Source organism: Anas acuta, chromosome 5, assembly GCF_963932015.1.
Source record: "Anas acuta chromosome 5, bAnaAcu1.1, whole genome shotgun sequence".
Classification (NCBI taxonomy): Eukaryota; Metazoa; Chordata; class Aves; order Anseriformes; family Anatidae; genus Anas; species Anas acuta.
The window spans coordinates 34562722-34589551 of NC_088983.1; the positions used below are offsets into that span (position 1 = coordinate 34562722).

A 26830-nucleotide genomic window follows, 5' to 3' on the forward strand; every position below is an offset into this window, starting at 1 on the left:
TCTTCTGGTTTTGGCCCTGGTTATGAACCAATGGGAATTTAATGTTAGTATTCTAAGTTTAGGCTAATGTTCTATAGTACAAGCCGTTTTCTTTTAGTGAGTTGTTTGTTGATGTTGATGTTCGTGGACTCTGACTTTAAGAAGTGGTAATTTTATTTATTCAAATCCTTTTTCTCTTTTTAAATTACCAGAAGTGTTTATTCTTTTCTTTTTTTCCTTGACCACACTCCCCTGGAGTTTCTGAAGTTTCCAAGACAAGTTTAGATTCCTGATGATGATATTAAATATTGACTATTTCAGACACTTGCAGATCAGGAAGCACTTACTGTACCAGTAAGACATGATAAACCTTTTTATGATGTTTGGTTTTTTTATTCCTAAAAGGTGTAGCTCGTTCCTCCCTCCACCTCTGCTCTGGTCAGAATTGGTTCTGGCCTTTTCATTGTAGTCTGAGCCAAATCCAGACATTGCTTTCCAGAAGTTATTTAAGGTTAAAATCTAACAAAAGTAATTTATCAGTGATGTTCCCTTAAATTTGCAAGCGTAGCATTGCATGCTGTCCCTGGAGGTTTACTGGATTTTTTTTCCATGTCACTCGGAGACTTGGCATATATTTCACTTTCCCAAATTATTCAACCCCAAGGCATAACAGACAATTTACTGTAGTTTAAAACAACTCTTTTTTTGTTTCCTTCTGCAATTCAGATCCTGATTGGATTAAGAAAGGACAGCTTTATACTCTTGAAGTTCATATTGCCAAAACTTCATTCCTGTTAGAATGCACCCATTATCTTTGAAATTAAAGTATTTCTTACTGTAGAAGGGACATTATCACACAATAAAGAGATTGTAGTTACAATGTCAAATACGTATTTACTATCAAGAACTGTCCTAGTTGCATATAATTAATTCAATGAAAAGTCAAAGATGCTGATATTAACTGGGCCTTGTGCTAACTATTCACTAGCATTGATTTGTATGCATTAAACTAGAGTTTAATGATTGCCAGCTCTTTGTCAGGATCAAAAGTAATCTGACAGCCAGCATGCTTCTATCTTAATTTGTGTGTGATGCATAGAAAGGTTGTAATATAACAAAGTCCCAAGTCATCACTGTTGATAATAAATGTCTGCCACTTATAGTGTCTGGTTGGATGTACTCCATGCAACAGTTTATTTCTTCTTGGCACTAGCACAAAAATTATGTATTTTCATTCCAGAAGAAAATGCAATCATGTGTCTGGTATGCATATTTGTAGGCACACGTGCGAGTCTTATGATAAAATGTGATATACTCAGGCTGCTAAATAGCATATTTTTCAGTGCCTTAAAAGCTCTTTGTAGTAGCTTTTCTTCTTCTTTCTTAAATATTTTTGACTTTGAAGCCAGCAAGAGATAGCTGAGAAGGCCTTGTATTGAAGGCTTGTTGAAATAACTAATCTAAAGAGAATGCAACTGAGGGAAGAGAAAGATGTTGATCAAATCACTGGTATTCCTGTGCACTGGCTATGCATTTGGAAAATAGTTTCTCTGCTTTGGAGAGATGGTGTAACAGTTGAAGGCATTGATGATTGCAAGGTCCTTCTGCACTTCTGGGCTAGGATCTTGTAAGTTCCTGCATCAGCTGATGCAGTGTGCGCTTGGACTCTCCAAAGCTTTCATCTTCACCCGAGTAGCAATTACATACCTCATATGCACAAGTGCAATTTATATTTCAGCCTGGTAGTATAACCAAAGAGGAATGAAAAAGAGTTATTTGTATTTAAAGAGTCTAAATAAATGGGTCCAAAAATCTTCAAGAAAACAGGTGAGATGAAACCAAATATAGTAATATTTTTAACTGAATGAAAAGAGAAGTAGCCTCACTGACATAAACCTGTAAACCTTAACTTTAAAAAAAAAAAAAAAGTTTTAAATGCTTTTTTTCTAGTATGGATGAGCTATGACTAGTGCTGTAATTTTTGAGAAATTAAGTTCTGTGATTCATTATCTGAGTTAGAAAAAAAGCTGTAAAACTTTTAAGTTGCTTAAGTTGCTTTTTTTAAGTTGCTGCTTAAGAATTGTTAAGTGTTGTACCTTAGTAGATAACAAGTTGGTTTTATATGATCCTCCATGGATTCTTAGAGGCAGGACTCCTACTACAATCTTTGTGTGTGCTTCTAACACAGTACAGCTGCTAACATAAGATTTCAGTGAGTGGCATAACTTCCCTGTTCTGCAAGTACTCTTCTTTAACTCTTTTGTTTTCTTGTGATTTCTAATGGAGTATTGAAGTACATTTTGAACTGTTTCAGTGATCTGTTTTTGTGCTTGAAGTAAATGATTCTTATCTGTTATATAAACAGGTTCAACCCCAAGTATGTTCATATTGCAACAATTTGGACAGCATTTTGGTACGCCTGAGCTGCAAGTTTTTAAGGCATTTTAGCTAAGTTTTTAGACCATTTCCCTTTTCTCCAATCAGTAATAAAACTCCTATACTGAGGACTTGTATGAGTCAGGATTAACTGTATTTGAACTGGAACCTGGCTGTTTCAGAATAAGCATGCCAGCAAAATACCTTAAATGATAACAGTTGTCCTAGTGCCCTCTCATGATTTCTTCAGAAAGACGTTGTTTTATTCACTGTTAGCATAGCTGGAAGGTAATACATTTGTTTCACAAATCACCATGGGATATGTACCAGATACAGCTGGAGGAGTGCAGAAACAAGGCATAGCAAAGCCAGTTAAGGCTTTACTGAAAGAAACATTCTTGCATGGAACAAACTAAACAGTGCCAATCACGTAGACCAGCCACGTATGGAAGACAGTCTTTTCGGCTAAATGGCTTGCTCTCTGCAGGAAACTAAATCCAACTCATGTTCTTTGACCAGAACACATTCTTATTGTTTTAAAGTTTAATTTCAAAAGCAAGACGTGGGAGAATCCAAGAAGAATGTTTTGTTTTCTTCTTTTCCTAATGACCAACAAAACCCGTGATTTCATTCATTATATTCTGAAATATGCTAGTGCATGTGTCTCAAAGTGATTAATCATAGTGCATTTTGTATAATGTGCAGCTGTTGATGCTGATGGATATTTGGACTAATGCCTTTGATATTAGCACAGAAAAAGCTTTAATTTTGGTTATTTCTTTATTTTTAAACAAGTCATAAATTCATTGCTATGCTTCGCTTCTCAATTTATCTGCAGTACACTAAAACTAAGAGGCTTTTCTGACTAAATTGAGACTTTCAACTAAACTAATTGTAATTTCTACTCACAAAATGAGGGAGGGTAATTTATCAGAACGAATACAAAACAGTCCAATTCAGCTTTTAGTAGGATTTTAATAAATACTTTTTGAAACTGTAATTCATTTATCATCATAGGGTTATGGCATTGTCTTTGGAATAACCCAGTTTTGTTTGTAGTAATATATCTTCTCTTAAGTTCCAATTCAAGAAGGGCTCTTTTGGAACATGTTCGAATTAAAGCATCTAAATAGCTCTGTATATTTAATGGAGAGTAAACGTAACAGAGTGTAGCGTACCTGGGACTTTGGAGTTCAGTGCTCTTCTCTCAAAGAGTGCAGTGTAGCTGGAGAGATACAGAGCACCATAACTGGCACAGAACTTCCACAGCAATTTAAGCCAAGATCCCAGGGAGATTGCTACACACTAGCAAGAACATCCCACAATTTTCTACTTACATTTTACCTGTAGGAATATTGGACCATAAAAACGTTAAGTGAGTTGCACAATGCCATGCAAAAGTTTCAACAACAAAGCTAGAAATAAAATGAGGTTCTTCCAAGTTTCTAACTTTCTGCAGATGACATAGCTAGTGTTGCTATCCCAAAGGTTTGGCAGCTTATGAAGATTTTCTGTTATAAATAGATCAATTAATAACTCCTAAAGATCTGTGGCAAACCTTCAGAAAGAAATGCATTTCTTAATGAGGAAACTATTGTAAAATTAAGATACTTTTAATGGCTACATTTATTTAAATTGTAAGAGGTTCTACCATACGACATGCAGGTTTCTAAACCAAAATGGAGTACACACGCTCTTATAGGCCACTTCTGTGTATACCATGAGACATGCAAAATTCCTGATTTTGTTAGATATTGATACTTTGAAGGGAAGGGAGCACACACTCGCCTTGTTCCTGTTACTTCCAAGATAATAATACTCCTTATATTTTCTTATTATTTTCCTTTATACCACTTGACTCCAATTCCATCCTGTTTGCTGCCAAGTCCTACCCTTTGGACTTCAGATCCACAAAACTTCTGACTTTTACACTTCTCTCACTGAGGTTCTTCGTTCTCTGTTCTCAGTCAAATGGTTTCCCGTGCTTTGGCTTCCAAACTCAACCTTTCTTTCATTTTTCCCACTAATACTTTTTTTTCAGTGGACATGACTCCCACCTTTCATCCCTTAACTTTGCCCAGTTTGGCTCCATCACCCTCATCTTATCAGTCCCAATTTCTTTCCATTCTTTCCCTTCACTGTTACTGGTTCTCAGTAGTCATTTTGCCTAGTTGTTCCCCAACCTTCTCTCAATCTTCAGATCTGTCTCTTGCCATTTTGAACTTAGCTCAAATTCTTTCCTTCTTCCTGTGTTCACATTCCCAGCCACTGAACGTCATTGAGCTGCTCACTTAAGAGGAGCTTCCTTCTGCTCTGATTTTAAGTGTTTTGTCTTAGATGTGTTCTGGATCACAGCAGTCCAGTTTGGAAGCTCAGTGGAAGTCCTCAGCTCATGAGCTGGAGCATGTCCAGAGCAGGAAGAATATACAAGAGAATTAGTTGTTGAATGATAGAATATCTCAAGTTAGAAGGGAAGGATCAAGTACAACTACTGAAATCTTAGTTTCTACTGAATATGTGGCAATTGCAATCTATTATCCCAATTTCATGAAGAAATGCAATTTTGTAGTGGCTGTCTGTTTCTCACCCACATTTCCCAGTAATTTTTGAGCAAACTGGCTAAGTTGAACCAGATTTGAAAGAGGGGTGGAGATCTTGGATATTAGTTTCCTACAAGTTCTGTGTGCTGGCTGGGTAGGGAAGGTACCCTAATAGTGCTTCTATTGAATGAAAGTTCAGGGTTCACTGCAGGCCTTGGGGAAACAGTTGTGGTGGCTCAAGGACTGTATTACAATCATTTTGCATGATGAGTAACTGGTATCTGTAACTAGTGAGTCTTTATTGGCCTGCATGCTCATTTCAGTTCTGAGTGCCTGTCTTGTCCTTGGTGTATAGATTTACTGTCAGCGATTACTTAAGCAGATTTCTGAACTCATGAGACTGATCTATAGGCTGTACGATGTCAAGGAACGTGACTTATAGCCTGTGTTGATGGATGATTCATGCCAAGAATCAGTTACAGTGATTTGCAGTGCTGTCATTAATTCTCAGATGCTTTTCCAAGTAACTTTATTGAAGAAAAACACATCAATCTGTTATAGAGATCAGCACCATATTTACAGCATCACTTCCTTAAGTACAACTTCACTGAGAACAGGGGGATTGCATTGGTATTACTGAAAAGAAAGGTCAGAATTGCTGTTTAAGATGTACCTCGCCCGATGTTTATCACTGCAGTCTAAAACAATGACATGATTATGGTCAAGTGTTGCATGCTGTTCAGCTCCAGGTGTTAGATGTGATTGCTTATTTAGTTAGCAGGTTGTCACAACTATTGCAGGGTCCCTGGAACAAATCACCACTAAGTTTAGAAGCAGAAACTATGCTGGGACAGCATAGGGACATACCACATACTATCCACATGTGGCCGAATTCAATCAAGGTATAAAATGTGATAAACAGTGAATTAGGAGCAGTGGAAGATTCAGAACATGGTGTGAAAGAACTCTCTGAAACAAATACAGGGTCAAGTTCCACAGCCCTTACTCATGTAAGAAATCCCACTGTGCTCAGTCCTGCTGAATCCCACCAATCAAGTAAAATAAAAAGCAACAGAACTAATTGCACAGATTGCTATATTTATGCAATTACTATTTTTAAGTGGAGCTTCCATATAGAAGATGGGCTGTAAGTAAAAACAGATGTTGAAGCACTGCTACAAGCAACATCTGAGAAAACCCAACCCCCAGCTTAATCCCTGCTTTTGTATTTTCCCACAACTCAGAAGGCAAGTCTCATGGACAAAGTGCTGCCTGTGATCTTATTTTATACTTTCCAATATGTACATGATTTATAAGGAACATTTTTCTCTCAGTTCTGATTGTGGAATCAGGAGACACTTAGATCTGAAGAGCGTAACAGAATTAACTGCTTTTGTAAAAGCTCTGGGAGGATTTTTAGTGGTAATTCCATTTTGCTGCTGGAAAGAAGAAACTTTCCTCTCCCCTTACCACATTGAGTACAACTTTTCCTACTTACCTACAAGGTTCAGAACCCACTTTGTAATTGTTGTTCTGTTTTTTTCACCTTTTTTTAGTCTGGTGCTTTGAATGGACAGCTTTCACTTTTTGCCTAGCCCACTAAAAGTGTACTCTGCTAACACTCAAACTAATTCCTGGGATTGAACTTTCTTTTTCTCACTTCTTCTCTTAAACTATGCACTCTCCTTACATGGTGGCACCTTAAAATTCACATTTTCATCTGCTTCTGTACTATTCATTTCTTAAGCCCCTTCTCTCTTTTTGTGTGATCTATATACAGCTTCTAAACTGATGTGATGGCAAATATTTTGTTTCTATGCCCCTCTATATACAAATATTTGTAAAGTAGTGTGACAGTATTTGTAATTTCACTATAACTTTTAACCATCGCACTATAATGTCAGTTATTTTTTTTACTCATCCTTCAACTATGCACCACTGATGTGTTTTGCTATTATATACTTTAGTTTTTCTGTCTTTAAAAATTGACCTTTTTATGGTATATTGTTCCTCATAAAGCATTATTAGCCACACGTGTTGCAAACAAACTAGGAGTTCTTTGTTTGTATTCTGGACTTTGTGCTTTCATTTAATTATTTAAGACTACAATTAGTTGGTCATAATAATAAACAATCCAGTTAAGGAAGGATATGTAAGGTCACTGACTCCTGTGGACTCCTGGAGCTGGGGGTCCTTCCTGCCCATCCCCTGGATGCCAGCCCTATGTGCCTGGAGAGCTGGAGCTGTCTTTATCCCACACTGATGAATGGGGCAGCTGCTTTCCACTTTGTGGGTTTAACCAGGCATGAGTCTTGGTCTGCATCCCAACAACACAGCTGCTGGCAGGGACAGAGGCCACAGGATGCTGATGCAGCCACCCCTGCTGACTGCCACAGAAGCACCACGTGGGCCTATCTTGTCTTCTTGCCTAGAGCCTCAGCAGCACTAACTGCTGTGCGGGTCTTTTACTTACCTGGTACCCCAGCTTGCTGCTCACTAGGAGGCGTGCCTGTGCTCACAAGCCCCGTTTGTGCTGAGTCCCTCAGCTACCAGCATGGGCCTTCTGTCTGTTAAATATTCTTGGCTGGATTGTGGACCTTCTGCTCACTGGCACATCCAGTTTGAAGTTTACCAGCAAACTGCACAAATGCACATCAACACATACTGTGTTAAGAGAAAATGTCAGCCCTCCAAACCCCTCTCTTCCCATCGCCTCCCTGGCCACCAGCTGGCACCCAGGCTCTCAGCTCTGAGGCCAAGACCCTTGCTTGCTTTACCCTGGTAGTTGGCACCTGGAACCCAGGCCCTGTGACCCATGGTCCCCTCTTTAGCTGCTGATACCAAGACACACAACCTGCTCTTCTCCCTTTAGTTGCTGGTACATAGACCCTGTGGTACACAGTCCTGCTTCAGTTGCTGGTACTTAGACTCTCACTCACTCCACTTGCTGGCACTGCTGGTGTGATGCTTGCTCACCTTCTGGCTCCATCACCAGCCCCAAACTCACTCCAGTCTCGCCAGCTGCTGGCATCTGGTCCTTACAGCACATGCGTGGGGTAGAGTGCGTGGTTACATGGGAACATCAAGAAATTATTTAATAAAAAAATAGGACTGACTGTGGTGGTCAGGTATGGGGCTCAGTCAGACAAGCATACTGATCTGCTGCTCGTGTGAGTCCAGATACTTCTACACACCTTCCTCCTCCCCAGTCCCCTTCCCTTAAACATACTTAATAAGCTTTGCGTAGCCCTGCAGTTGCACCTCAAGTATCCCAAATCTTGCTGTTCCTCTTATTTCCCCTGGCTTGTTGCTTAACAAGTCCAGCTTGGCCCTCTCCAAAGCTACATGTCATTTTCTTCGTGGCCCACCAGAGACTTACTGGACCCTGTCTCTGCCTCTGTTGACCCTTACCTACTCTGTGTCCATATGTTTTGTGCTACTTTCAGTGTTATTTATGGCTCTCTTTGAACTGAGAAGGTCCTCGGTCTGATAATCTGAATGCAGCAGATTCTGCATACGTTCTACATACATCCACATTCTACATACCTTTACACGTACAGGCAGGGGTAGTCAAATTCTTCCAAATGGGGATGATTGATTCTTCAGATGAAAACCAGCTTCTTGCCTCAGTTTGAATTGAAGTATGATCTGAAAACAAAAGTCTCAGGAGGGCGATTTTAATCTCTTCTGGGCGCTTTAGATGGAGTGGTGATAATTATGAAGTTCATTTTTCTATGGAATTGTATATCAAATTAATACATTTATCTGTCTGGTGGAGAACCAAATGACCTGGTAACGGAAATCCTATGCATCATTCTATATACCTTAGCTAGTTTACTGTGTGAATGGCAAAATCGTTAATACTCGCAACGTTTCTTTTGAAAGGCTAACGCTGTGTTAAGGCCTTGGCGGCCTGCCTACTGGAACCTTTTGATCCAATGTGTGCTTCCTAGAAAACCTTGCCAGGTGTCCTTTCAGCTGGTCTGTGGCAAAGCTTTGATGTTCTGCGAACATGGCCACGACTTGGGGCAGCTGGGTCTGCGAAAAGGAAAGGGAAAGCAGAATGAACTATTATCTCAGCCTTGCAGTATGGTTAGTCTCGCTGTCACGGCCCAACTTCTGCAGTTGCAGTGAGACCAGTTTGAGGTCTGAAAGCCACTGATACTGATTTGGTAGTAGCCATACCTGGCTCTGTGTTATGAGCAGCAGAAGGCACATCACTGTGTGTGACTTTTCTGCTAGATTTATAGTGAGGGCTATAAAAATATGGGTGGGTGGGGCAAGAGGATCCTCAAGAATTTATACGTCTTCTGTTTTAAGCATAAAATAAAAGAAGGCAGGTAGGAAGTCACAGTTAAACAGTGCTCGGTTTGTGCTTGGCGTACCAGTGTCTGGATGATCTGACGGGCGAATGCTGGACACTTAACATTGTGCCTGATAAATTAGAAATACAAATGCTATGAAGCTCATTGTTCATATGGTGTTGCTAAAGCTGAAAGCTTCACAAATAATGCAGAATGTTTCTAGGGAGGTATGTTACTCATGGTCTGTTCTGTGTCTATTGGTCTTTCCAGGTGTTCCAGGACCTTGGCACTTCTGTGTTGTCAGGTGCATTTAGAGGATACAACATCTGCCTTTTTGCATATGGACAAACAGGCTCAGGAAAAACTTACACAATGATGGGAACACCTGTGAGTTACACCATTTGTTTTACACTTACAGTTGAGGATGGGATGTAGAAACATTGTTTTATTCTTGAACTGTCATTACGGTGCTGGTTTACCAGAATGCTTATGTATGTTTTTTCTTGGTGTTTTTTATATATAAAATAAGAGGCAAGCCTTTACGCTTAAGTAAATAATGTAGCATCAGCTAAAAAAATAGCAAATGTGGTGGTGTTGAAATATTTCTTATTTCTTTATCTTATCATTTGTGAAACTTATTGCTGTCTTAGGAGACAAAAAATCTATATCCCTGAATGGTTCTACTTTTCAGAAAAGTATAGCTCAAGATAATGCTAAGTATTCCTTCTCATGGATTTTTTTTTTTTGGCAATCTTAGCCATGCTGAAATTAAATTATGTTCACAAAAATCTGGAAATAATTCAAAGAAATGCTTTTATAACAAGCTTCATTATCTACTTGAGACATTTATCTGTTGCAAAAGCTATACTTTGGCCTGTAGAAACTAATATTTGCTTTGCTTACAACTTTGAAATGAATTGAATGGTGTTTTTAGAAACTGTTGCATTTTAAGTTACTTGGCTATCAGGAACCACTTACAGTGCCCTTTTATCCTTGGTACTTAGTTTGATGGGAGTCAGTTGAGGAATTGCTGTGTTTGGCTGCAACACAAGGTGATTTGATCTCTATCCATAAATATTATTGGTTGTTGGTTAAGTGTGAGTTGTCTGTTAAAAGGAGAAATTCTATTTAATGTTTTTTTGTTTTGTTTTGTGTTTTGTTTTTTTGTTTTTTTGTTTTGTTTTGTGTTTTTTTTTTTTTTGAGTGGGCAGCTATTTACTTCCCTTATGCTAATTCAACTTATAAAGTGAAATACAAACAAAATTTGTTCAAGCTCCAGAGATACAAAAAGACTGTTCTAGCATGGTTTCTGCTTTTGACAAGAGTTTGGGTTTATTTACTTATTTTTAACCCACAGACATCACCAATTTAATTTTGTCAGATCATGACCTGATTCTCTGTTTTGTTTTAAATCAAGCTTAACTCCGTGAAATGTTAAAATAAAAGTTAAGGGGAGATGAACTAGGCTATTTGTATTAAATTATTTTGAAAATATTTTAGCAATTCAAAATAGCCAACTCTTGAAATTATCATTATTTCTTTCTAAGGAAATTTCCGGGTAGTCGTGTTTCTTAGATATTTCTGGCTGATAGAGAGGTTTGTTTCTCTAATGAAATCCAGCTTTGATTTAATCTTTAGTAATATGCATTCACTGTGAAATAGTGTTCATAACTAGCAAGAATCAAGTGTTTGGTCTAAACTGAACTTTTGGCCATGGAAGTATATTTACTTGAAGAATCTGGAATTTCTCTGTACCCCCAACCCTCTTTGAGCATACCCTCCAAAAGCTTTTCATGCTGTTCAGCAAGGAGATCCCAGCTAAGCCTGAGAATCTTTCTCAGGGTGTTGCAGTCACCAAAGTGAGTAATCATGTCAGAACAGCTTGTTACACAAAAGCAGAGCTGCATAGCCTGTTGAGGCAAATTTTAAATTGGGTAGTTTGAGTGTTTTTAGCAGCCAATACCTTTTCTCTGACAGGCCATATTTATAACTCTGGAACTGAAAGTTCTGTGATGCCATAGCACAAAAAAATAAAGTAGAATAAGGAAAAACAAAATACTGGAACCAGTCAAAATAGTCTGTATTTTCCTGGCTTTATCTGTATTGCAACACCTTTGACAAAGGCATGCCCAGCGTCTTCACATTGAACAGTGCTTAGATCTAACCCAAGAAGTCTCTAAATTTCTTATTGATGCTGTGTAATTGCTCTTAAATGACCTTTGCTACGAGAAGCATTTTCACTGAAGCTAAGACAGGTGACATTTCACAGCACACTAGTCCCATGCTAGATGCTTCAGCTGGAGTAGTAGGGCACCGCCATGCTGTTCTGAACTGCAATACAGAGTGGTTTGTGTTGTCATCTACAATACAGTCATAACCGCAGTGCTGTGCCATGATTCCATCCTTTTCATATTATTTGGGTGTTATTTAAAAATTAATTTTGCAACAATGATAAAAAGTATATTGTTTAATTATTTTTTTTGTGTTGTTATTTGAAGGCATCCATTGGGCTGACACCTCGTATATGTGAGGTACTTATTTTTTATTTCACTTGCAATTGTTTAAGCTGTTAGATTTTCTTGATGGATTTAAAATGTACATCAACTGGTTTGTGCAGGGCCTCTTTTCAAGGAAAGATGATTACTCAGACCAGACAGCATCTTGCAGAGTAAAGGTCAGGTAAGTTTGTCATCATTTTGGGAATCCTATGGATGCTTTCAAAAATACATTCCGGTAGTCAAACAAAGCAGAGACTAGTTTATTTTGTTTTTGTTTCCTCAGATAATAATAATTTTGGAACAAGGGGGAGAACACAGGGGAATGATGAGAAAGTGTTGGTGTTAGTTTTCCATCTCAGTATAGATCTGTCTGTTCACTTTTGTGTAGACAGCTGAATTTGCTTCCTGTTTAACTCCTAAATTTGAGCCATAGTTCTCCATTCCCTTCCATGGTTTCCACTGGCTTAATTAAGCACTGCAGTTAGAAACTTGAGGATTTAAGCTTACTAGTGTTTAAAAAGCAGATTTTGTGAATTTTTAAATTGCCTGATGCCTCTTGCTTCTTGGAAGTTTGCTACTCTTAGTTCTTTAACATGCACTTTGTAAGAAGGAACAGTAACAGAGATAATGAATTAATTAACTTTGTCAAGAATGTCAATGCAAGATTCAGGTAGTTACACTAAGTATATTCTTTCTGGTTTTTTGTTTGTTTGTTTGTTTGTTTGTTTTTTCTGTGTGTGTTTTTTTCCAGTTGTATGCACTTAACATTGCATTTTTTGCTTTTCAGTTTTCTAGAAATATATAATGAGCGCGTCCGAGATTTGCTAAAACAGTCAGACCACAAGAAACCTTACACACTCAGAGTCAGAGAACACCCTGAAACAGGACCATATGTACAAGGTGAGAGTGGGTTTCACTACTAGCATCAGAAATTTATGTAAATGTGTATCAAGTCTTTAAGTATTGTGTATGTTGTGTCCTGATTCTAATTGCTTCCACTCTTCCACAGTTACTTTCCTCAAATATTTTTCTTGCTAGTATGAACATGTATAATATTCTGCAACCTTTGCCTCTGTTATCCCATGGACTGTATATCCCGCACTGTTTTGTTTGTCTTTCCAGGTGTAGGTCACAGTGTTTTGCTTTTGTTGTTTCACATCTAACTTGAGCAAGAGATCCACCAACATCAGCTCTAAATGGATTGTACAGACCAGCCTAAGGTCCCTTTAATATCTGTTTCAGTCCTTGGCAGCAGTATATTTGTAAAATAACAATAAAAAAAGTAGCTGCTTGATGTTCTAGACTGCACCATGAGAAGCAATTAAAATCTGTATTACCCAAATGAGAACACAATATGCTTAATTTCCATTCTTAAAACTCAAAAAGCACAGGATGGGTTATAAAAGTCAGTTATACAAACAAAAATAACACATACTTTTTAACTCACACTTGCAACTACAGTCCCTCAGGTGTCTTTGTGTTTTCTAGTGAATCATAGCTTTCAAATCAGGTGACAGAAGAGACTGGATGAAAACAAAAATCACTTATGTTTCCATTTCAGATGTCTGTCTTATTTTTAGTTCTTATCTTCTCCCATATTTTTTGTACTTCCAGTTCATTTCCACTTTTGATTGATACCTTTTCTTCAGGGTCTTGCATAGCTTTAACTTGGAATCTGGCCACTGTTCCTTTGTAAATTATCACTGATATAAAATTTGCCTGCTACATTGCAGTTTATCTGACCAATGTCTGGAAAAAGTACCGTATCTCAAAATCAGTGCACTAGTGCCAATCATACAGCATAACTTTACAGCCAAGATCAGAAGGAAGAACCTTTTCTGAACTGTTGCAAGTTTCAGAAACTGGCAAGTTTGTTTAGAAACCAAATGTATACATTTCCGCCTGCCTTGTCTCTGCAGTGTGCAGAATTCCAAACTTGTCTCTGGTATGAGAGTCTCTGAAAGTGCTTGGCTGGCCACCAATGGGTTGTAACACCTGGGAGGTATACATTTAATAAGCAAAATGCATATCACACAGAATTTTATTGGTTCTGTCACATGAGATCAAATACTGATTAGTTCTGTCTTTTGAATACAGAGTTTGTTTCTGTTCATTTTGTAAATTCTTTTTTTCTCTCCTGGTTCAGTTTTCTCCTGTTTTTCTTTATCACATCATTACGTGTCATATTGTTATCCTCAATTCAGAGATTTAAGCTGAGATATGACAGCAGCTAGGGTGACTTGTTTGAGTCAGGGATTGAATGGCCACCTGCATATCAGTAACAGTACATCTAACAGTTGATGGTTGTTACTGATTTCTCTCAAAATTTGAAATGAGCATTTGGGAAGTGTTTAACTTGCATGGTCCTATATACAAGAGACTATCTGGCATTCTGGTCATTTCAGCTGTGTTTTCCCAGCACATCAGCATCCTGTTCGAGGAGAGTTGGAAAATAGATGAATTGATGGTCTCATTAGTATGGCAAACTTATCATTCTTTGAAAAGCAGATCCATAGACATTTGGCCTTTATTGAGGCCTTTCCAAGATTCTCTTTCTACCTGCTCGTTATCAGAGAACATTACTGTTGGTGGAGTACAGATACTAATTATTTTCTTTTTGCAGCTGCTCATTCACCACACAAGAAAAGGTCTTTAAACTGCTTCCTTCCTTGGCAATTTTCATCCCTTTTCTCAGCACTGTATCTCCAGTGATTCCTTGGCTACATATAATGGAGTTTCCTTGTTTCAAAAGTAAATGAAGTTATAGCTTCTGCCAATGGGCTGGCTTGCCTTTTGTCACTATTTTGTCTTCATCTGGAACCTTCCAGGCCAAGTTTGTCGTTTCTACTCCAGTTCTGATTTTTTTTTTTTATTTTGTTTTACCCCTTTTGAGTCAGGACTTACTACTTAAACAAATCTAAAAATGCTGGGTAAAACAGTTCTGTGTTAGAGTACTAAAATATCCTGTAACAGTTTCCTTTTAATTAGATTTTGTAATTTTGTAGTGTAAGGGAAAAGGATAATGCAAAAAGGTTAACTTAAGTAATACCCAATTTGTTAAGGACTAGCATCTGTATTTGCATCATACTTCTTGCAAGCTATCAGTAATTGTGAAGTCTGCAGACTTTGATGAGGTGCCCTCCAGTGTATTGACAGTGTGTCAGTTGTGTGGTTGGTGTCAATGATACCCAGAGTACAGTTTGCACTTGGATGAAGAACAGGCAGAGGAAAATCAGAATTTAACCCTTTTAAGGATGGTTAGTTGCTCTGATATTCACATTATCATGGGCAATGTATTTTCCACTTGCAAGCCCAGTCAGGAAGTCCCAGCTCTGAACACTAAGTGTTTTGAATAGTTTCCAGCCCATCATTTTTCCACGTAAGGGCTGTGAGATTGTAGCCTTTAAAATGCTAAAAGTGTTCCAGTGCTTTAGATTGGAATCGTTTCAAACTTCTCCCTCACAGATGGTTGCACTGTTAAGGAATCAGCCTCTCTTAAATCAGGAAATGATGCAATCTATTTTGTTTCTGAGACGGATTTCTAGGGGAGATTCAGTCTTACTCTGAGACAGATTTCTATATGAGCAAGAGGTTTTGATCTTTCTGTTGGACTTGAAGATGACCTTTCTTTCTCCACCACCCAGAAAAAAAAAAACACTTTGTTGTTCCTTCTCAAGCAATATTTACAAATTTAATTTACCTTATTGAAAAACAAAATGTTTTAGAACTCTGTGTTAGATTCAGTATTCCATTACTTAGGGAAACGTGGATAGGCAACAATTTCTTCCATGCTGTCATTATATAAAGTATTTTTATTCAGTTAAGTAAAACCCTGAAAAATGGTAGGGGAAAACAATGTATGATGGTTTCCATATTCTGAGATATGAAGATCCCAGAACTATTGGAAAAATAAGGCCTCTTTCTCAAATGGAAAATGTGATGACTTCTGGAATTATTGTATTGGAAAGCAACACTGGAGAGCAGAAGAAAAGCTTTGCTTTGAAAATTATCCTATACTTTGTGTGTGTGCAAGTATGTGAGGGGCTTTTTTGAAGTGTGGGTGGTTCTTTTTTTGTTTTTTTGTTCATGTCAGAATATATTCTAATTCTTTAACAACTATCTTTGGCTTAGATTTTGCTTTCATTTAAAGCTATGTAACCTGTTAATATCTAAGGATGAACTCTCTGACAGTGTCAGAAATACCCATTTCAGTCTTGTTGAATTTTATATTCATCTTGGCTCAAGTTCTAGCACTATATATGTTATTTGATCCAAATAAATTATTTTTTTTTCAGTATTCTGCCTTCATTCACACTTCTGTGGTCTGCAATAAAACAAAACCTGAATCAGTGCAGTCATGAGGGGAAAAAAAATTATCCCTCGACTGCATGAAGACTTTCTTCACAACTTGAGGTTTTTTTTTAGGAGCTGCTGCAGTACAAATGATAACTAATTATCACCATAAAATGCAAATGAGGCACATTAAACCAGATTTATGTGAAATACAAGCCTGTTGAAATTAATTTTGTGTGTCTACTAGAATTTGCATATTGTAAGGTGCTGAAAATGCCACTACAGCATAGCAGTGTGCTGCCCTCCACTGGGGCCATGTTAGTCACAATGATCACTGATTCAGTTGGCTCTGCAATGCAGTATTTCTTTCATTTGCTTTCTCTGTGTTTGTGTTTTGTTTTTTTTTTACCCCTATAATAATATAATAATAAAATCAACTACAGAATATACAGGAAGCAGAAGATGTAAAAAGGCCACGGGTTTCATATTTGAGTACCCTCTGGGGAGAACAGTGTGAAGACTCCTCAGTGTTGCAGACTCAAATATAGTTAAATAAATGGTAAACATTCGCAGTAGATGGTTCCTAATTCTGTTAGTCATGTGAGCAGAACCATTATTCAGAGGCAGTGACCAAAAGCTTCTTTACAGGGTGTGAACCCAATTAGTGGCAATGACATAGCTGAAGATTTCTTACAGAGCTTCAGTTATACATATTTTTAAATACCATTGTTCTACAGACAGGTTGGAAAAGGTCTGTACTTTAAAGGTACAAGGCATTTTTATACTGATGTCACTGCATCTGAAAGGTGTACTGCTATATTTTATTTTTTTAAATCATAACTAATTGAGCAACTACTTGTAAAACAGGCCGGTGTCTCAGTAGTATTGTTATGCTTCTGATGTTTGAATGAATTGTTATTATTATTTCCCAGTGATTAATAAGATGAACTGACTGAAAATTCCTGACAAAAATATGCATTCAACTCTTTTATAATCTTTGGCAGGATTATCTCAACATTTAGTTACAGACTACAAGCAAGTTGTAGAACTTCTTGAAGAGGGAATAGCTAAAAGGTATTTTCTAAAACAAACCATCTTTATTTAACACTTCTTTCACCATATTTGGATTTCTTTTATTTTTGTTTTACATCCAGTGTTGCCAATGCTTTGTCTGTGATACAATGTCAGATAGGATGTGTGATGCTACATATCTCCATATTATCCACAATAACAGTTACAAGGACTCATTAAGTTGTTTAACGAATTTCTCACATTTCTTCATAACTGAACCCGTGCTGATTTACCCACAATATTCTGCCATCTGTCTGGAATAAAAAATGCATGCCAGGAAAATGTTTTGTTGTAAACAGGCTTTATTTCTTCTCCGCTTCCTTATGTAGCCTGCATAGCTTTCAACTCATTTGTTAGTGTAACTTAACGATGTATAACAGCTGAAAAGATAGTGTATTTGTTTTATAATTATCTGTTAGAATTTTATAGTTTTGTTGTTGTTCTTACTCCAAATCACAAACATCTGCCAGGACAGAAGTGTGGGAATTGGCATACCAATGAAGTTGACAATTTTGGCTCTCATTAGTCAAGATTTTTGTTTGTTTGTTTTATTTTTTTTTTTACAGGCAGCTTTGGACATCAGTACAATTGCCATTAAAGTGATAGAAAAGGGTATAATTTGAAATGACCCCCCAAAACCAAATCACAGTTCCAAGATTCAAATTACTTCTTATTATAAGAAGTGTTGAGATGCTAGAATATCAGTGGCACTGTGAAGTAAATAAAAACTAAGCTGCATTATCATAAAAACATTGAATATACAGCAGGATTAAGTTTTGCTGCTTCTGCTTTTAGTGATCAATAGATGTACCTCTATGATAAGAAGGGAGCTTTTCGTAATAACTGCAAAATTCCAGTCTGTCTACTAGTGTTGTCCTACAGTGGTCTCATTGCTGAGGAAACAGAAGATACAGAGAAAACAAAATCAGAATTTCAATATTTTGTGTGTAGGTTTCTTTGATGCTGAATTTTCAAACCTTGTCACTTGGGTGAAGCCAGGCAACTTCTCTTTCTGGGTAACTTTTAAAAAATTGTTTTGGATTATACTCCTATTTACCTATGATCTTTATTTTTATGAAATATTCTGCTGAGTATTTATTAGCACATTATAAATGCAGTCTGGCTAATTTTAAACATCTGCAGCCTGGCCTATGCTGCCCCATGTAAATCAGCAAGTTCTTACAGGGGGAGAAGGGTGGGGAACAGATCGCAGTTGTCTCACATGGCTGTAGGCAGGAGGGGATCTGGTGGGGCATGATGGCCTGGAGGTTTATGTAGGAAAGATCATGCCCTTGCATATGGCTGGTGCCTTTCACTTTTGCTTTATAAACTTCAGTGCTGTTTCCCTGTACTCTCTGCCCCTTTTAGAACTGTTTGCTGTTTTCTGCCCTTTACCTAATTGTTTGTCTTCCTCCTCCAAGACCTCAGAGATTAGTTCACCTTCTTCTGTTTCCTCAGTTAAGGCTCATTTATAGTTATGATGCACTAGACTACTTGTAGCTTTTGGCAGTGCCTGGTCACGTTTGTGAAGTTGTAGAAAGCAGGGAGCAACAAGTAACAAACAGAGTTCTGCTTTTGGCTTCCTGTGGTAGGCACGCAGCTGCTGTGCTCTACTGCAGTTTATTTTTGAAATACTCTGATAGCTGGGCTCAAAATAAAGACATGGTCCCATAGTAATTGTTTCCGCTACTAAAAGTACCTGCTTTTGTCAATGTAAGATGAACAAAACTGACGCTGAAGGCTGCACATGTAACTGATAATCAATAATGAGTAATTTTGTATTCAAGAGAAACTTCAAGAGTGACAAAGGAAAGGATCTGTGACTTTGTTTCAGCTGTGGGCAAAACCTTTCTTTCATTGCGTTTGTCCAAACAAGGACAAGACAGACAAGGAAAGTAGAATTTCCAAAAGTTTGTTACAGAGTGGAAGAGTGCCACTGTTGCTCCTCCTCCTGCATCTGGTACCTGCTAGCCAGAATGCGTGGGTCAGAGGGCTAGAACCTTAGGTCTAACCTGTCCATATGGGAAAGGCAAGCAAGTGCTACGCAAGTGAATCACAATATTCATTTGGTACTTGTAGGCTTGCTAATCTCATTGGCCTCTTCTAATGGTGCAACAGCCCTGTGACAGAAGAGATACCCGAAAATGGCATATGAAGCTTTTTGGATCCTTTGAAAGGTTAAGAAATAAAAATAAGAACAATATGGATAAAAAAGTATTGAGCCGGCACATTCAGTGATGTCTGGGGTGAGCTGTGTGAGGTTATGACTGTCTGTACTTCTTTGCTGTGTTCTGCCCTCCTGCAACCCCTTATGTCTGTACTGCAAGACACTTTGGGATATTTCTTCAGAGTGCTGTTGGAGGGCTAAACCACCTTTAACTTCACTGTTGGTTTCTATCCATCAGGTCCTGTGTCTGTGTGATCAGATCCAAGAATGCAGCATACCAAATTATCAAATTTTCACATTCCTTCATCTTCATCAACTCTGCTCTGTTTATTTGTGCTTTGTCTGAATACAGGGAAATAAGCCTGATGTAATTGAATGGTTTGCTCTTCTTTCTAGAATCACAGCGGCTACACATATCCACAATGCCAGCAGCAGATCTCATGCTATCTTCACCATCCACTATACTCAGGTTAGCTAAAAATAATCCAACTTCCTTTTCACTCTAAAAAAGCATTGTTCAATGTGTTGAGCACTGTTTAGTTGTCACTGTTTTGTGCTGTTTGTAATAATCTCGGTGGAAACTGTTACTGATTTCCTTTGGATCACACTGCAGATGTATTACCCTTCCTATACTGCCTGATGTGTTGTGTTTACGGAAGTATTCTTGTTTCTTTATACAAGCTCATAATTAGCAGTGATGCCAAAGACTTGCTGTAAAAAGAAATGTTTAAAGCTTTACCCAGCCCTTTGAAATGCATTATCCCTTGTTAGGATGCTGTGAAAATGATCTGTGGATATGTTTGAAGTTATGTTTTGTCACGCTCATTTAGGATCCTTAACTGAAGTATATGTGACATTAGTTTAATGCCAAAGTTTTGTATCTATCCAGCATTTCAGATGTGCTCATCTCTTTAGCATTTGGCATCCAGTCCTCTCAGAGACAATGCACCCTTTCTCTGGAGGAATTATATCCTTCCCAGGAAGGGAAGTCTTTCAGTGATCCAATAGACCTTTTCTATCTCACACTTCTAACATCCTGTAATCACAAAACATTTGGGGATATTTTTCAGTAGTTTCACAAAAGACCTTTGGAATACATTAGGGGAAAATAACTGTGCAAGATCTACGAGAAAGGCTTTCACAGTCGCTAGGCAGTAAAGTTTTGTGGTTTTTTTTCAAGAGGAAATCCGCGTAAGAGCATAGTTTCTCTGTCAGCTGAGAAAGCTGTTGAGCTAATGGTTTGAACATGACCAGTGAGTCAAGGTCACAAAGAAAGGCAGTGACAGAGTCAGAAGTGCAAATCAATTTCAAACAAAAGAGGGCACCTATTTTATTGTCATTAATGCATTAGGAGGAATAATCTTCCTTATTTATGGTTTTTCTTCAGGCTATATTGGAGAACAATCTCCCCTCTGAAATTTCAAGCAAGATCAACTTAGTGGACCTTGCAGGCAGGTAATAATAATGCACTAAATGGCAAAAAGCTAACTTTATCTGAAGAGGCTGTAGTACTGCCTTAAAATATGAAATTTAATATTTTAAAACTTCAATAACACAACAGTAAGTCCATCTTTTGTATATGGTAACAAGGAATATTGAACTAATGTCATCTCTGTCATCCATTCTTCTGGACTGGGTACTGGATTTCATTGGGTAAAGAAATTCCTGTGTCCTAACGTCCAATACTCTGCTGTTGCAAACATTTAATGTAATTCCACTTAACCCTGTATCCTTTTTAAGTTATTTTGAATTGTTTTGTTTTGTTTTCTGATAGCTGTTAGTGGAATTACCACGTCTGAGCTTGAAAAGAGAAAAAATGAGTATATTTTTTATGGTTGTCTAGCATGGGAAAGTATTCTTATCTTCTCTACTTAGGTTGTGTTTCAAAAGCTCCTAAGTCTCTGATCTTAGTTATACTTTTCAATGAGGAACAGGGGGGAATGGTTTTAAACTGGAAGAGGGGAGATTTAGATGTGGTGTAAGGAGGAAATTCTTAATTGAAAGGATAGTGAAGCGCTTGAACAGGTTGCCCAGAGAAGTTGTGGATGCCCCATCCTTGGAAGTGTTCAAGGCCAGGTTGGATGGGGTGTTGAGCAACCTGATCTACTGGGCTCATGGCAGAGGGGTGATAACTAGGTGATCTTTAAGGTCCCTTCCAACCCAAACCCCATTCTATGATATCATACATGTAGTTATGCTGGATGTGACAGAGAATATTAGGATAGAAGTTGTGCTGAAGAGTTGTAGAGCAGTTGGAAAACATGACATTTTTCCTTCTCAAGAACATAAATCCCCGTGCACATCTGAGCAGAGAAAGTAGTAATGAGGGGATGTATAGATTATGGACTGAGCCCTTAAAGGTTGTGTAATGTGTGTTGTCTCTTAGTTGGAACCCCTGCTAAACTTTGGTTGCCCAGTTCAGTCTTGAATTTAAGTTCTGGTGGGTCTTAAGCAGCATTTTGTTCCAGTGGCCTCTTCTGATGGTTGTTTGGACTTCTGAACCAGAAAGGGATATTTCATGTGAAGTGTTCAAAATGTGTTGTTTTAATTGTACACTTTGCTAGTTCTGTTTTCTTGTGTGTAAGGAAAATGTGTGATGCTTTCATATTGTGTGTTAATACTTAAACGTTTTTATTTGGTTTGCATTGTCTTTCCCATGCTTGTGTGCTTCAGTGAAAGAGCTGATCCGAGCTACTGTAAAGATCGAATTACAGAAGGTGCCAATATTAATAAGTCATTGGTTACACTTGGAATTGTCATCTCCACTTTAGGTAAGTGCACAGTAGTTCTGTATATTCGAGAGTAGCAATAAAAGCATAGGACTCAACCACGATGTGCTATATCTTAATCTTTACATTTACAATAAAAAGCTGAGCAGAACAGCTGTGTGGCTTCATAAACTGCAATGACATTTAAGAAAATTAAATGGTCATGACAGAAAAAGATAACTCATTTCCTGAGCTCTGTTGCATTTCTCCTTCAGCACAAAATTCACAGATGTTCAGCAGCTGCCAGAGCATAAACACCCTAACAAGTGAAGGGGAGAGCAGTCATGTGGACAGCCCTTCCACGGGCAGTGTCAGTGGGACCAGACGGCCAGCTTACATCCCATACCGTGACTCCATCCTCACCTGGCTTCTGAAGGACAGTCTGGGGGGCAATTCCAAGACCATTATGATTGCCAGTGAGCTTGATTTCTTTTCCTTGTTATCATTTTGCACTACATTACTCCCCTGAAATACATCTCTTTTGAGGTGCAAAGTCAGCTATGTCCCTTTGAGTCTGACCTTATAAAGATTTTCATAAATACTTCATAGGATACATCAGGAAATAAAAAGGTGTGCTGATTGTTCATGAAGTTAAGCATAAGAGTCTTTCCAATGTCATAGTTTTGATTTAATGTGATTTACTCACTTATAAATACAAGTTTGAAAAGTCATTTTCTGTGAGCTTGATGAATCCCTAAGGATATTTTGGGTTTTGTTTTATAAAGAAGTCAAACTGAAAAACATCCCCATTTTTGAAGTGTTTGCTTAAACTGATTACTTCTTTTAAATAAAATCAGTGTTTGCTTTCTATCTGCAGCTATTTCTCCTGCCAGTTCCAGCTACAACGAGACCATGAGTACCTTGAGATATGCTTCAAATGCCAAAAATATTATTAACAAGCCCAGAGTGAATGAGGTAAGGCCTTGAGTTCCTCTTTTCATTCTTGTTCAGTTTTGTTGTGTGTGTTTTGTAAGCTTTATTCAATATACCTATTCTCTGAATAAAATTCATACCTCTGTCTCATGATAGCTGGAGCAAAATGGGAGACTGGGTATTACAGAAATTATTTGATTCCTTGCAGCTTACATAATTTAGAATTTCACACCTTTTTTACATTCTTCATATTTATGCCATCAGTTTCCATCTTTCTTCCCTTTGAATTGTTGTGACATGCATGTTCACCCCGTGTCTTTATCCTAAATATTGGTGGAGTTACAGATCCATTACATTATTCACTACTATTTAATGTACTAATACAAACGTGTAACTTTACAGCACTTCCTTCAGGCATGTTAAAGGAACAATGTTAAGGTTGCAAAGTCAAGAATTCAAAAATTTTGCCAGGCTTAAGGTAGCCTATGTAGTCTCAATTTGTCTTCTTTTCAGTACACAACATGATGAAGCTTTTAAATACATAGGAAGAAGTTTTGTCACAGAACCATAGCTTCATTCTTTGCACAGAATATCCAGGGGTGAACTCTGACTGTATGGTAAATTCATCTCTTTGATTGTGCAGGAGTCCTACACAGACTGCACAAGTTAAAAGGTGGTAGGGTGTTAAAGGAAGAGTCTGATGCTGCGTTGGGGAACTGAATGCTGTCTCTGCCCCTGTGTGACTCAAGCAACCTTGTATATTTACTACACTAAAATTCTTTAGGGCTGTGTTTTCTAAAAGCATTATCTTGTATTTTTTCTGTATACCATGAATTTCAAAGACATGACTTCTGTGCGGAAGTTCTATTTGTTCAGCTTCTTGAGTTAGACTGCTTCCATTCTCTGTTTAAAGTGTGCCTTATGACTAGTTTTTAGACAGCACTAGTAGCAGTAGTAGCTTGCTTTTCACAGCAGTAGTCTCAACTCTGACAGGCCACATGTGAGTAAATATGGTCCTCCTAGCTCAGCCTTCTGTTTCATAGAGCCTCTCAGCCTCCCAGCTTGCTTCCCCACTGCTCTTTCACACAGTCTGTAGTAGCCCCTTAACTCCATCTCTTTGGGTAGTTGCCTTCTTCCCCTTACAGCAAACTGAACTGAGTCAAAATGTCACTGGCAGCATAGAGACAATCATCCTAAACTGTCTGCAAAAAGCTCATTTCCATCAACGGCCTATGCAGCAATACTTATTCTGAAAGTATTCTTCTGGGCTCTCGGAACAGCTCTGCATTGCTTTTTTTAGCTATAATTATTTTAACAATGTTTTTTCCAATGTCTGTGTCTCAATGTTTCAGGATGCAAATGTAAGACTGATTAGAGAACTGAGAGAAGAAATTGACAGATTGAAAACTATGCTGATAAGCTTTGAACTGGTATGTAGGAACGCTTCCCAGCATGAGCTTTAATGGTATTCTAGGTAGCTACAGTAACTTAGTTTTATATAATCTGTTTATCTTCATATCTATTGTGTCTGGAGGCAAATTAAATAGTTTGTTATTTTAAATTAAATTAAATGTCTGCATCATTTCCTGATAATTATCAGGCTAACTGCATTTTGGACATTTCTTCTTTTTCTGGCATTATATTGATAATCCTGAAGTATAAGCACTTATGTGATGATTAGAAAGGATTTCCTTGCTGTCTTTCACAGAATTGGCTGGCTTTGTTATGCATTGATACCAATACCTTGAAATATAAATATTTCTTTGTAGGGATACACAAGCACCAAGACAGCAAAGTGTTAATCTCTAATTTCTCTGCCAGTTTGTTGCAATCTTATTTCCCCCCAAAAAGTGAACTAGTAGATCTCAACAGTAGTTTGGAGGTTTCATCCTGCCTGCACACTCTGATCCTCCAAATGAGGTTATGAGTGTTTCAGTGTTTCTGAGACTTCACAATACAGCTGGCACTCTATGTCTTTGCCTTTGGAATAACATCATCTTGGCTTTCCATGCTACAGGGAGCATGTTCTGCTGAAAGCCACTAGAACCACAATCCAGGATTTATTTACACAGAAATCTTTCTGTTAATGCACTTTCACCAGTTTTCCCCCCAAACTTGCATGCAATAGTTAAGAGAGGAGTAGGCAGCATTGCATGTCTATTTTTTTTGTCTTCCCTTCTCCTGAATTCACCTTGAAATTTGGAGATTGAAAGAACATGCTTGCCAGTTGTTAATAAGGAAACCAACACAGATCTCTGTGATTGTTGTTTGTACAGAGGAATTCCAGTCCTTCTTGGAGCGATGACAGGGATGGAAATCTTACCGAGCTGGTTCTTCAGAATGAGATGAAGGTGCGAATGATCTACATGCTGCTTTAACCCTCTTACATTCCACAGGACTGGAAGGGATAGCATTGCCACAGTTCTGAAATAACAGTGAAAATGTGTTTGCCCTAATCCTTTCATGTTTGCTCTGAATATGTAGGAATTTGCCATCTTTAATGCATGTTGCATGCTCTCTAGGAATTTGTGGTGAGTCTCTTGTGTCCCTAATGGGATGCTGTCCATTGCATTTTACTAAGTCTGCACAATCTATTTCTAGTTTGAAAACTGTCTAAGTATATCTCAGTAATTTGTTATATGACTCCATTGTCTTCCAAGTTTAAACTCCTCCAATTAATTTAAGGGAAATTATTGCACAGTCACCAAGTTATGATGAAGATTTAGTCATCAGTGATGTGCAGAGGTTTTGGAGATCTTGGTTTTAGGATTTGCTTAAGCTTCTCAGGACAGGAAAAATAAGTAGTTAGTGTGATCATAAATCTTTCTGATGTTTTGGGAATGAGTGTTCAGTGGGTTAGCCTGCTTCACTAGGTAGTAGCATAGGTTTAACTTATTTTTGTTGCCACAGAAATGTTCTACAATTAGAAACACACATGCGCTGTAACTGGTGAAAAAATTTTACGTACAGTAACTGGAAAACTATGGTTTGTTTGTTTTTTTCCTAAATAAATTTATGTATGAGAAACATTCAACTACTTATTAAATGAAAGAATTTTTCCTCCTGTTCTCATTTAAGATTGAGCAACTGACCAAAGACTGGACAAGTAAGTGGATGGACAGGAAGGCCATCATGAAAGAATACAGTGTGGACATCAACAAAGAAAAAGCTGGAGTAACAATAGATTCCAGTTTACCTCATCTAATGGCCATGGATGATGATATCCTCAGCACAGGAGTGGTGCTATATCATCTCAGGGTGAGATAATGTCACTTATCTTGTTTTTCCTTTTAATTTAAAAACATGTTTTATTTGCGGAAAAATTAAAAAAAAATTTAAGTATGGTTAAGGTGACTTTACAACAATAGCTAACAAAAAACAAAGGCCACAATTCACAAAAAGAACAAATACATACATGAAAGGAGAACAGTAGCAGAAAAGGACAAATGAAAATGGAGGAGGCAGACAAGAATTCATGTATGGAGTAATAAGTTCACCTCTTATGAATGCCTTTGCAAACTAATTGATAATGTGTGGTAAGCAAAGTGAAATACCCTAATTCAAAATTAGTAGATTGTTCACAAAGCATAAGGACAGGTATGTATCTGTAAAAAGGTAAAGTGTACCAGATTTACTGCTCTAGATTTTAGTAGGTACTTGTATACTTGAGATTGGAATATTTGTATATTTGTAGATCAAGTACAAAGGTAACCTTTGACTAGACCAATTTGGCAGTGACTTCTGTTTATTGCTATTTTCACTTTATCAGGTGCACAAAGTAGATTCTAGGTGTGTAGCATGAATGCTACTTACTTGTAATCCTATTTGAGTGGAGATTTTCCAGGGTCAGGTGGAAGTCCTGGCTTCATCCTGGCTTCATAGCAAATGCTTTGCTGTGTAGCTGCTCATTTAAGGAATTGTCATCACTAAGAAATTTTCATAGCGTCACGTGTGTTACTCT

At 37.8% G+C, this 26830-nt stretch overlaps 1 protein-coding gene across 6 annotated transcripts in view; it reads left to right on the top strand.

Moving 5' to 3' along the window:
• The window catches only part of STARD9 (StAR related lipid transfer domain containing 9), a 107208-nt gene that overhangs the window by 37173 nt on the left and 43205 nt on the right, over positions 1-26830 (top strand). For all 6 annotated transcript variants that reach the window (XM_068683997.1, XM_068684002.1, XM_068683999.1 and 3 more), the window contains 13 exons: positions 9470-9586; positions 11698-11730; positions 11817-11878; positions 12485-12597; positions 16995-17064; positions 19625-19697; positions 20616-20683; positions 21902-21999; positions 22212-22412; positions 22814-22911; positions 24222-24299; positions 25146-25220; positions 25948-26127. In XM_068683997.1, coding sequence (XP_068540098.1) covers positions 9470-9586; positions 11698-11730; positions 11817-11878; positions 12485-12597; positions 16995-17064; positions 19625-19697; positions 20616-20683; positions 21902-21999; positions 22212-22412; positions 22814-22911; positions 24222-24299; positions 25146-25220; positions 25948-26127 — 1266 coding nt within the window. The remainder of the gene's footprint in view (positions 1-9469; positions 9587-11697; positions 11731-11816; positions 11879-12484; positions 12598-16994; positions 17065-19624; positions 19698-20615; positions 20684-21901; positions 22000-22211; positions 22413-22813; positions 22912-24221; positions 24300-25145; positions 25221-25947; positions 26128-26830) is intronic.